Below are 12,502 nucleotides of genomic sequence, written 5' to 3'. Positions count from 1 at the left end.
TTATACCTGTAAACCACTTAGAAGCCAAATTGGTAACCTGAATTAATTTAATTAATTAAAGCAACTACTCTATTCCAAACTTAAAAATGGAAAGTGCAATGCTGGTGGCCAACAAAAGAGGTTTAAAGACTGTCTCGAGGCAAATCTTAAAAAAAATGTAGTATAAACACCAACAATTGGGAAACACTTGCCTGCAAGTGCTCCTATTGGAGAACAGCCTTTACCAAAGGTGTCATGGGCTTTGAAGATACTCAAACTCAGGACGCAAGGGAGAAACGTGCTAAGAGGAAGGCACGCTTGGCAAATCCACACTGTGATCAACTTCTGCCCGGAAACCTATGTCCCCACTGTGGAAGAACGTATGGATCCAGAATTGGCCTCCACAGTCACTTACGGACTCATTGTTAAAACCGTGTTTATGGAAGACAATCTTATTCGGCTACAAGTGATCACAGAAGAAGAAGAAGAAGAAGAAGAAGAAGAAGAAGAAGAAGAAGAAGAAGAAAGAATTGGTTTTACACCTGTAAACCACTTAGAAGCCACCTTCTAATCTGAATTAATTGAAAACAGTAATAATGCAACTGGTGCTCCCAGACCAACCACTGGGCTCACCATAAGGAGCAATGCACTGTATACATAAAGCACTTTGGAACGCTTAATGTGCTATACAAATGCTAAGCACTGCTGTCAGTCAGTCTTTCGGAGTCACTATTGGGCATCATCTCGTTTTCTTAGCTATACACCAGAAGCAATTCTGCACTCATCCCTGCCAGAGAATACTCGGCTGTTGCTCAGTCATTTTCCACATGGATATGATACTCCAGTGATGTAAAGCTGCTAAATATAAACTAAGCTGCCTATCAGCTGTTGCACAGGAATGTGACAGCAAAGAGAACAGTTGGCCTGCGATCAGAACGGTTACGCAGGAAGTCATTGCAGCGCAGAGGATGGCAAGATTGCCACCCGGCACACGCCTCTGAACAGAAACGGCGTCTTGAGATTTTGTTAAGTCAACAACATGTACCGCACCTTTGGAAACATTCGGAATATTTCTTGATTGATGTGAAAGATGCCGCTTGTGTCCACTTCGTACTTGAGTTTTGTTCCCAGAGGAGTGTTCTTCTGGGTGGTGAAGAGGAAGGCTGGGGCGTTGCAGCACCTCGACAGAGTAGCCCTAAAGAAGGAGAAACAGGATTACATGGGTCAACCACAGGACGAAGGCAGACCCTCGACCCAGGCAAACACCGAGTGTGGCAGGGAGCTGTGAATCAGCTGCTGTTGATGTCAACGTTGCATGCATACAACACTGTTTCTCCAGCAAGCTGAAGGTGCCATGCATGTGGCCCCTGCCCAAATTTTATGTGGCCCTCAGCCTAATTTCAGAAGTCCTCTGGGGTGAGAGAAAGATCTCTCCTGGCACCAAAAGCCACCTGGGCAGAGGAAGAAGAGGAAAGGAAAGGGGGCAATGAGCGTGACAGAACAGAGACAGGGGGGAAAGGGAGGGATAGAAAAAGAGAGAGAAAAGGGTGTGTGGGGGAGAGAGAGAGAGAGAGAGAGTAGAGCCTGTGGCGATCACACAGGGTCCCTGGACGTTTCACAGTCCCTTGATCCCTGTGCCACTACTTTATTTCTCGCTGTCACCACCCAGGTGGTACAATACTGAGTCCAGTCAGGGTTAAATTGGAACATAAATTTTTGTTTATTTATTGCAGTTTAACAAGCTTGTGGTTTCATAAACAGTATCGGTCAAGTATAATCATGGGGTGCCTATCCAGACCTATAACTTCCACTCCCTGCTCTCACTCATTAAACCACCTCTCAGATATTTACTTGTCTTCCTAGCCCCTAACTATTCCTGACTCATCTTATTTTGGTACACTAACTCAACCTACAAACAAACTCTATCCCAATTCACTCCCACTCTAACCAACCACCCAACTCCCAACAAACTCCTAACAAACTCCTCCCAGAGCTGGTTTTATAGTCCCTCTGACTCCACCCCCCCCCGGGTCCTGATTGGGCAACCTGTCTAACTATTTCACCTCCAGCACTCTCATATGTTAACGTCACAGAGCCCCACCCACTTTTTGCTTTGGCCCCGCCCACCACTGCCTTCAGACCCGTCCTTAGCCACCCCATGTTGCTATGGTGAGCATATATCTTCCATCTTTTGAAATACGGATACAGTGGGTGGACGCCCTGTCAGAGAAACTAAACACACCAAATCAGTCCCTACTACAAAAGGTTTTTCTATCTTACCCCACCTCCCTACAAAAATGCCAGACTCCACCACCCTAAAGAATCAACGGCTGAAAATATCTGTAAAGGTAAAGGGACCCCTGACCATTAGGTCCAGTCGTGACCGACTCTGGGGTTGCAGTGCTCATCTCGCTTTATTGGCCGAGGGAGCCGGCATACAGCTTCCGGGTCATGCGGCCAGCATGACTAAGCCACTTGTGGTGAACCAGAGCAGCGCACGGAAACACCGTTTACCTTCCCGCCAGAGCGGTGCCTATTTATCTACTTACACTTTGACATGCTTTCGAACTGCTAGGTTGGCAGGAGCAGGAACCGAGCAACGGGAGCTCACCCCGTTGTGGGGATTCGAACCACCGACCTTCTGATCGGCAAGCCCTAGGCTCTGTGGTTTAACCCACAGTGCCACCCACATCCCAATGAAAATATCTGAGGGTGCCCCAAATCCAAAAATCCAAGAATCAGCCAATGACCTAAATATCCTTTCCTGGAATGTGGCCAGCTGATCTAGATGTTTATCTCAATCTACAGATATTCCATTCTATCACCAAAACATCATCATCCTTCAAGAGACATGGGTGGTGGAAACTCTAGTTCTAGAAGGTTTTTATGCTTATGCAATTAGGGCTGTCCCGGGCAGAGGCCCGGAAAGGCTAAAAGGGGGGCTTTCCATCTTGATCTCTCAATGTCTAAATGCCACCTGTAAAGAGCTGCCCTCCCTAGACCAACTAGCAATGGCCTTACTTATATCATGGGGAAGATCTAAAGTGTTATAAAAAAACCTTCCATCTTGCAAAACCAAGAGCAGCTCCTGCACAATGCAAGAGCCAAGAGCGGTTCTTCAGCCAACAGTGCTTGCTGAGGTCCTACCACCCCCGAGCTGAGATGCCTCTTACTTGAACTGTTTGGCTTCGGTGATGTTCATCTCCCACTTGCACATCTGAAGGTTCTTCCACCTTTCAAACAACTCTGTCTGCTTCACCCTAAAAGAGGGAGAAAGGATCTTTTAATTAAACTTAGAGCATGGGTCCAAGAGGCTATTGACTCCCAACGCAGAAACTAAGTTTGCCACTGCGGTGAGAACTAGCCTGAGGTGGGCAAACATTTCCTTGATATATAAATCTAGGGCAGCCCCCAATTTTATATACAGGTATTATTAACTGCCGTTTATATCTGGTTCAACAAAACAGCACGGAGAATGGAAATAAAACAAGGGTCTTTCCATTTAAATTTGTCATTTCTGGTATCTCATTAACAATTAAGGGTGAGCTATCTTTCTGTGTGCTATCAGGCTGCTTTTCATCTTCTACTTAATTATTATTAAAGCGCTGTAAAGCAAGCCATGATCTGTATCTGCCAACAGCCCTTTTCCTTTTCTGTTGTTAACACGTTCAAGAAAATCACCCTACCTTCTCATAAAACTTGTCACATCTTTTGTTTTTGTGCCCCAAATCTGAGAAAATGAGCTCAGCCATCGCAGCAGATTCCCAGAGTGTTATCAACTGACGCTTTAATAGATAAGAGTTTGAAGAGTTTGGATTTGATATCCCGCTTTATCACTACCCTAAGGAGTCTCAAAGCGGCTAACATTCTCCTTTCCCTTCCTCCCCCACAACAAACACTCTTGTGAGGTGAGTGGGGCTGAGAGACTTCAAAGAAGTGTGACTGGCCCAAGGTCACCCAGCAGCTGCATGTGGAGAAGCGGAGACGCGAACCCGGTTCCCCAGATTACGAGTCTACCACTCTTAACCACTACACCACACTGGCTCTATAGATAGTACAAGTGTCAACCTCCACTTCCTTGCAGAAGGTCATCTTAATGTGCAACCAGCATGATAAGAGACCAGCTCTGCATGCTTGTGCCCTCCCTGATTCCTCCACTTCATTTAATTAGAGGAGGGAAACCTCAGGTGCCAACGTTGCCAGATGCTGTGCTCCTCTGCCTCATTGCGGCTACCTCTTGCTCGCTTGCGAGACAAAGCCAATGGCTAAGCAGGCAGAGGGAGCGTTGCCTCCTTCCTCCTCCTCCTTGCCATTGCTGCTGTTCACTTCCTCCTCTCCTCTGGGCAAAAGAAGAAGAAGAAGAAGAGTTTGGATTTGATATCCCGCCTTATCACTACCCGAAGGAGTCTCAAAGTGGCTCACAATCTCCTTTCCCTTCCTCCCCCCCCCCCCAACAAACACTCTTTCAGGTGACTGAAGCTGAGAGACTTCAGAGAAGTGTGACTAGCCCAAGGTCACCCAGCAGCTGCAGGTGGAGGAGCGGGGACACGAACCCGGTTCACCAGATTACGAGTCCACTGCTCTTAACCACTACACCACATTGGCTCTAAGACGAGTGAACGAGCAAGATGCAATGGGGAAGATAAGGAGCAGGTCCAGGGGACTTCTGTCAGCAGAGTGTGTTTCCTCAATAGTGGTCCTGGGGCATTTTGCTTGTCCCAAAAGAGTCCTTGCCTTCTATAGGCCGCTCCAAGCACCCATTTCCTTGTGTGTTTAGGATTATTCGTGCTCATAGGGTGCTTATACAGATACTGTTTGGCACCTGCAAAAGTATTGATTGATTGATTTTATATTCCGCCCTGTACCCGAAGGTCTCAGGGCAGCTCACAGAACAAAACCAAAACACAAAACCACAAAATATATAATCAAAATAAAGCCAACAACCCAATAACCACCCCCGGGGGAGGAAAACATTTTCAAAGGGCATAGGATGCCAATCAAATCAATCAAAGGCCTGGTTAAAAAGGAACGTTTTTGCCTGGCAGCCAAAGGTGTATAATGAAGGCGCCAGGCAAACTTCCCTCGGGAGAGCATTCCCCAGATGGGGAGCCACTGCAGAGAAGGCCCTGTTCTCGTGTTGCCACCCTCCAGACCTCTCAAGGAGGAGGCACATGAAGAAGGGCCTCAGAAGATGATCTCAGGGTCCATGTAGGTTCATATGGAAAGAGGCGGTCCTTGAGGTATTGCGGTCCAGAGCCATTTAAGGCTTTATAGGTCAAAACCAGCCCTTTGAATTGGGCCCAGAAACTAATTGGTAGCCAGCGTAGTTGGACCAGGATCGGTGTAATATGCTCAAACAGTCTTTTTGGGTGGTCATACTGCTTCGTTTCCAATCAATGCATGTCCCGCAGCTGAAATAATGTAATCTTTATACCACAAACGTTCCAGTTTCTTTCTTTCGTTTGTTTGGTTGTTGTTGTTGGTTTGCTACTGTTGTGCTGGAGTGCAAGAGTGCCCCTCCAGACAGCAAGAATACAGTATCGTCAGGGAAACCTTGCAGAAAAACTAATAAAGTAGAGAGATGTGTGGATGGTCCAAAATGAATCCATCGCTAATGCAATACTATTGCATCAATGACATGTTGCAGAATTCACCCATATAAAACTCTCCAATCCTCAGGGGCCCTTAGAAAAAACAGAAACAAATACATTTCCAAACCACCCAATGCAATGCCTTTGAATTGCAGCAGTTTGTAGTACCCCAGAGGGAGGAAGCCATCCAAAACCTACAGGGAATTTTTTATATATATTTTAAAAAAGGTTTATGCCAGGATAGCAAGCCATCCTCTACACACCCTTCACACATTTGTCCAACCTTGCCTCAAACACAATGAGCTTCTTCCCTCCCTCGCTTCCCCTCCAGAGAGAAGGGGTTTAATATTTAAAATGGGAGCAATTTAGGATTTTCCATAAGTCACTCTTCAAAGAAGTAGGTCATTTTGTACTTCAGACCAGCCAAGCGTGATAATTTTGAAATCTTTTCGGGGCACAAAACAGCGAATGGGGGCAGGCGGGGGGGGGGGATTCAGAAAGGAGGCTAGAAAGCCACAGCGCAACTTGGGAAACAAGGGCGCTTCTTGGTGGAGGGGCTGGCGAGAGCCAACTATGCTAAGTCAGCGTGACTCTGCTATGCGGATGCCAACGCTAACTGCTCTTTAATCCAGCCGCTTCCACCTGTCCAGGGTGTTACGGATAATGGTTTAACTTCCTGAAATGGGAATGTTTTGCCTATGCATTCTTAGCATAGGGTTTTTCCTGTGGCAGTAGCTCTCGTGTGATTGGCTGGCTGTGAGTCACATGAGAGAGGCATTGCATTCTGTTGTGACTGTTATTCCGGTAACTGTCGTTTTTAACTGTTTTTCTGGTCTTCTCTCTCTGTGTGTGAGGAAGAACAGCTGCTGAGAGAGGTTTCCCTGGATCCTGCTGAGGACAATGTTGTGTCAGTGTGGCCTCTCTGGGGTGAAGCAGACAGAGGAAGATCCCTAAGTGTTAATAGAGAGAAACCTGTGCTCTCTATAAGGAACAAAGTGAATAAGCATGAGAATGTAGATATCTTCTTCTCTGTTATATGTTTATGGAAGTAAAGTTCCTTTTGAATATAAAGAATCTGGACATTGCATATCATCAGCATTTATTTATAAGTATACAGTGGTACCTCGGTTTTCGACCGTCTCAGAAGTCGAATGTTTCGGTTTTTGAATGCCGAATACCCAGAAATAAATGCTTTCGTTTTTGAACACGCCTCAGAAGTCAAACGGCTTCCGCTGAGTGTTTCTCAATTAAATTTGCAGGTTGCCCTTTGTGCCTTGTTTTTCGAACATTTTGGAAGTCGAACGGTCTTCCGAAACAGATTACGTTTGAAAACCAAGGTTCCACTGTATACACAACACAGGGCTGTCTCAATGCCTGAGAGGACACATGGATTTTTGTTTTTTTAAAGTGCCTGCTAGTGGCCTGCTAGCCACATGAGGAAGCCATTTTGTTTTCCCATCAATGATGTATTTTTATCTATGTGTGCCCAGTTGAGATGACATATCTAATTCTTCTGATTTGGATTAAACACATTTCATATACATGAGGCTAGTTGCCAAGGGAAAACAACCACAGGCATAGGAAAAGGGAAAGGGAAAGGGAAGGGAGAGGAGAGGAGAATAAAAATCAAAACTCAGGAACAAGGTAAGCCTGCAGCTGGAGTCCAGGCAGGTGATGGGTCCTGCCTGAAAGCTGGAGTGTCAAATGCAGGTGTCCAGACCTACCTTCGCCATTGTCTCCTGCAAACATGTTTGCCCATGCCTTATCATTGCTTAGCAAGCCTGTGTTAAGCAACAAGGTGCAAGGTTCCCCTGAGCTCTGTACCCGGATCAGGGATATGAACCCAGGTCTGCCTGGTCAAAGCCCATCAGCATCACTCACAATTGCTTAAGGCTGGAGAACTAAAATGGTGTGGCCCCACTTACATCGAGAGAACCTTCACCGAAATGATATCCTGCCTCAGCTCCAGGCATTTTGTGGAGTTGTACTCCAAAGGACCTTCATAAAACTCAAAGTACCTGGAGAAGAAAAAGAAAAGAAAAATGTAATCACTAGCTATTTCAGAAACAGACACACACATGCATGTGTGTGTGTGTATGTATGTGTGTGTGTGTATATATATATATATATATATATATATATATATATATATATATATAAATCAGGTCAAATTGCATTTGGACTGTACCAGGATGTGAGGGCGATCTGGCTGCGACATCTGTCACCCCATTGATCGCCAGGGTTGATTCGGCTGATCTGGCTGGCTAGGCGGGTGTCCCCTTCCTCCCTCACCGCTCCATGTGCGTCCCTCCCGAAGCTGCGCGCTCGGTGGAAGAGGACGACCATCCCAGATAGAAGGAGTGTACCGTTCTTCGGTCAAGGGTATACGATAGCTGCGCTCCCCTGCTAGAACCTCCAAACAAGCTGAGGACAATATTTTCAGAAGGAAATTGACGAACTGGAATGTGTCCAGAGGAAGGTTGGTAGGGGGCCTGGAAATCAAGTCCTGGGAGGAATGATTGAAAGTGCTGGATATGTTTGGCTTGGAGAAGATTAAGGAGAGATACGATAGCAGTCTTCAAATATCTGGAGGGCAGTCATGCAGAAGTTGATGTGGACCACTTCTCTTTTGCGCCACAGGGCAAAACTTGAGGTCGAAATTGCAGGGAAGTCGATTAGGAGAAACTTTCCAACATTAAGAATTGTTTTTGACATTAAAACAAAATGCATGGGAAGTTTTATTTGTTGGGTTTTGGAATCACAAAGGCATCTGCTGCCCCGGACTCCTGTGGGAGGAAGAGTAGGGTATAAATTTAATACATACAGTGGTACCTTGGTTCTCAAACGCCTTGGTACTCAAACAACTTGGAACCTAAACACTGCAAACCCGGAAGTCATAGAATCATAGAATCATAGAGTTGGAATAGACCACAAGGGCCATCGAGTCCAACCCCCTGCCAAGCAGGAAACACCATCAGAACACTCCTGACATATGGTTGTCAAGCCTCTGCTTAAAGACCTCCAAAGTAGGAGACTCCACCACACTCCTTGGCAGCAAATTCCACTGTCGAACAGCTCTTACTGTCAGGAAGTTCTTCCTAATGTTTAGGTGGAATCTTCTTTCTTGTAGTTTGGATCCATTGCTCCGTGTCCGCTTCTCTGGAGCAGCAGAAAACAACCTTTCTCCCTCCTCTATATGACATCCTTTTATATATTTGAACATGGCTATCATATCACCCCTTAACCTCCTCTTCTCCAGGCTAATTGGAACAAGTAATTGTTCCAGTTTGCGAACTTTTTTTTGAAGCCAAATGTGCTCTGCTTTGAGTGTTACGCTGAGGTCTGTCTGTTTTTGCTATTTATTTTGCATTTTTGCGGCTCTTTTTGTTTTGTTTTTGTGACTGCGTGGAACCCAGTCCAGCTACTGATTGATTGATTGTGTGACTGCCATACATTGTTTATTGCTTACATTTTACAGATCAATGGTCTCGTTAGATAGTAAAATTCATGTTCAATTGCTGTTTTAGGGATTGTTTTTAAAAGTCTGGAACGGATTAATCTGTTTTGCATTACTTTCTATGGGAAAGCGCGCCTTGGTTTTGGCATGCTTTGGTTTTGGAACAGACTTCCGGAACGGATTAAGTTTGAGAACCAAGGGACCACTGTAAACAGTAAAATAAAATCAGGGAGTGGGTGGATTCTCATTTACTGGAATTATTAACAAAGATGGGTATGGCATACCTATTCATTGAATGCTAAACCATGATGATGCCTTTAGACTGCCAGAATGGAGGATGGAGAAGTGTGTCTATATATAGAAGAAACCTCTGACATTTACATGGTTAGAAGGCAGCCCACAAATGTAAGAGTTGCACCCATCGCTCTGCCCAATTCTGCCTCAGGCCATCCCTCGCATACGGCCCCCAGAAGACCTTTCATGAGGGAACATGGCCCTCCAGTTGAAAAGGTTCCCTGTCCTCCAGTCCAGATTATCTCCATGACTGCTTCCAACTCTAAAATTATATAATTTTGTGGGGTGGGTATTTCCAAAGTTGGGGTAGGGGGTACCACCACCCAAATTGTTGTGGCTGAAACTGCAAGGAAAGCAGATTTTGCCTAAACCTTCCCCCCCCCCCCACCACCACCACCACCTTATCATGAAGAAGGGTTACAGATTACAACACAGACAGGATCAAAAACTGAAAATAGGGCGCCCTCATAAAGCCATACAAAATCTAAATTTAAAAGCAGGGAAGCAGACAGCAGTCAACTGATGTAGACTAGAAGCAGATGGGAGATAAAGGCAGCCCAAGGCTTTGCACCGAAAGCTGGAAGGCCACAGCTCAATGGCATCGACAAGCTCTGTGTGCAGAAGGCCCCTCCTGACATTCTTCACTTAACTCAGCCTCCACCAATTTGTAGTGTGACCTCTGGATGTTTGGACTTCAATTCCCATCAGTCTCTGCCAGTACGGAAGCCTCCCCACAAAACAGATACTGTAGAGCTGTGAAAGGGGTTCAGAAAATGGCAACCAAGAGGGCAAGGGGATAGAACAACTCTCCTATGGGGAAAGGCTAGGGGGATGATTTTTAGATTACGGGGGGAATAAAATAAGGGGGGCAATGGGAACATGATAGATGAGTGTAAAATTGTGCACGGTGTAGGATTGCCCTATGCCTGGGATTTCCCGGACATATCCAGGATTCGTCCGCCGAAAATAGCGTCCAGGCAAAATTCCTGAAAATCGGTAAAAATGTCTGAGGAAAAACAGGCATATGGCTGTTAGAATTCCTGCTCCATGATTGCAGTCATGGGATTGTTGTCTATCACATGATGGTGTATGTTTTGACTCCACAGAATGGGAAGTGACAGAGACAGGATGTTTGTGTTACTGTGTTCCGTGAAGTGGGACTGTTGTCCTTTGTTCTTTCTCTCTTTGCTGTCTGATGGTAGAGAGAGAGAGGGAGCCATGTTGCAGTGCTCCGGGTGTGTTTATATGTAAATAAAATAGATTAGCCAAAATGCTGAGTTGCTGAGGTCTGTTACGCATGATGCGCAAAGACTCTGCAGATCCCTAAGTGTGCCGGTGTCGGTTGGCATCAGTCGCTGTGATGTTTGGAATGAAGAAAGCTTATGAAGCTCCCAAACGATCAACCAGGAGGGAGAGAAGATGCCAATCGGGCATGTGTCTCTGCCAGGGTCCTACTCAAGTGTAAGCTGAACTCCTGACAATGGCAATCCATAATGGATGGGTGTTTTTGGTGAATTTCCTTAAAGAGTAGCTCAAAAACTCAACAACTTTGCCAAAAAAATAATAATCTCAACAACTTTTGTGTCTGGATTTTCACTTATTGAAATATGGCAACTCTAGAACGGTGTGGAGAGAGGAAAGACGGAGAAGTTTCTCTCTCTCATAAGTCTAGAACTTGGAGACGTTGAAGCTGAGCGTTAGAAGACTCGGAACAGACTCTCTTCACATAGTGCATGGTAAACCACAAGAGTAAATGATGGCACCAACATGGGTGGCTATAAAAAAGGATTGGGCTAATTCATGATGGACAATGACTGCGTTCTACCTCCACTGACAGAGGCAACAATGCTTCTCAATCCCAAGTGGGAAGAGCACGGGGGTGTTCATTTCCTACTTGCATGTGGCATCTGGTTGGCTGGACTAGGTGGGCAATGGGCCTGATCCTGCAGGGCTCATCCTACATTGAGTTCAGTGCAACTGGAGGGTGCCAGGCTGTTGAAGGTGGAGTTAAAAAGATACAGTAATGTGCTAGGTGATACAAAAGAAAAAAGAAAAAAACCACGTGGTGAAGCAGGTAGTAACGAGCTACAAATGAGAATATGACCACAAGGAGCCTTGAGTTTAATTTAAGGTGGGTAAGAAAGGAAAGGGAGGAGGAGGAGGAAGCAGAAAGAGATGGAGCAACAGAATGAGTGGTGGAAATAGGAGGTGGCGAACGAATGGAGTTAGCTCCGCTAGGTGGGGTGGAAGAGGGAGAGAGAAGGGGATGTCACAGAAGAGGTCCACTGCTTGCGTATCACTTGCCATGGCCTCGGACCTGGAAGCATCAGAGGCAAGAGCTCTCCAACAACGGCAGCCCCAAGCAGATGGATTTGGTTCCTGGTCTATCGCATGTCCATCCAATGTACTGCCACGGGCACCCACAACTCTCCAGAACCCCATGGAGACCTTTGCCCCTGAATGACTGGAGAGACCTTTATGAGCTATCCTCATAACCTGGAACCTCAGGGCTTAGAAGAGGCCAATGGATGCAGAGGGAGGTAGTTGGTCAGATTTGGAGGGAAGGGCCTCTAGCCTGTGAACGCCTCTAAAGATCTGCCAGATGCTCTAGGACAGGGGTGGCCAACTCCCAAGAGACTGTGATCTACACACAGAGTTATAAACTGACAGTGATCTATTTTTTTTTAATATAAATATTTTATTGGGTTTTCAAGTATAAAACATAAAACACATATTAAACATACATATACATCTACATTATACATCGAGTAAAGAAAGTAAAAAAGAAAACAAAACAAAACTTTCATAACTTTTTTGTATAACTTATTGGACTTCCTCGCATCTCCCTTACCCTGCGTTCTTAACAATAAAAATTTTCAGCAAATTGTTACCTTGGGTCATACCTTATTTGTACTTCTCAAATGTTACATTTCTTATCTTAAAATAATTATTATCAGTTAATTGTGTCTTAAATTTACTTTAAATTTACTGGAACCATACTTTTCTAAATCGTGCAATTTCTTAAGATTCATACAACTTTAACTGTTTTTGTAAATAGTCTTTGAACTATATACTGACAGTGATCTACCCCCTTTTTGGGGGTTCGGTGTTCGTCCAGTGATCTACCAGTAGATCACGATCTACCGGTTGGGCGTGCCTGCTCTAAGACACTGCTGAGACA

At 45.3% G+C, this 12,502-nt stretch overlaps 1 protein-coding gene across 2 annotated transcripts in view; it reads right to left on the bottom strand.

Moving 5' to 3' along the window:
• ST8SIA5 (ST8 alpha-N-acetyl-neuraminide alpha-2,8-sialyltransferase 5) overlaps positions 1 to 12,502 on the bottom strand; it is a 63,198-nt gene that overhangs the window by 14,949 nt on the left and 35,747 nt on the right. For both annotated transcript variants that reach the window (XM_083466155.1, XM_083466156.1), the window contains 3 exons: positions 7,496 to 7,588; positions 3,153 to 3,239; positions 1,030 to 1,174 (listed from right to left, as the gene is read on the bottom strand). In XM_083466155.1, the coding sequence (XP_083322281.1) occupies positions 1,030 to 1,174; positions 3,153 to 3,239; positions 7,496 to 7,588 (325 nt within the window). The remainder of the gene's footprint in view (positions 1 to 1,029; positions 1,175 to 3,152; positions 3,240 to 7,495; positions 7,589 to 12,502) is intronic.

The sequence above is a fragment of the Podarcis liolepis genome, assembly GCF_965112155.1.
Source record: "Podarcis liolepis genome assembly, chromosome: 11".
Lineage (NCBI taxonomy): Eukaryota > Metazoa > Chordata > Lepidosauria > Squamata > Lacertidae > Podarcis > Podarcis liolepis.
The sequence above is the reverse complement of the archived record's forward strand: the minus strand, read 5'-3'. Positions and strand labels throughout refer to the sequence as shown.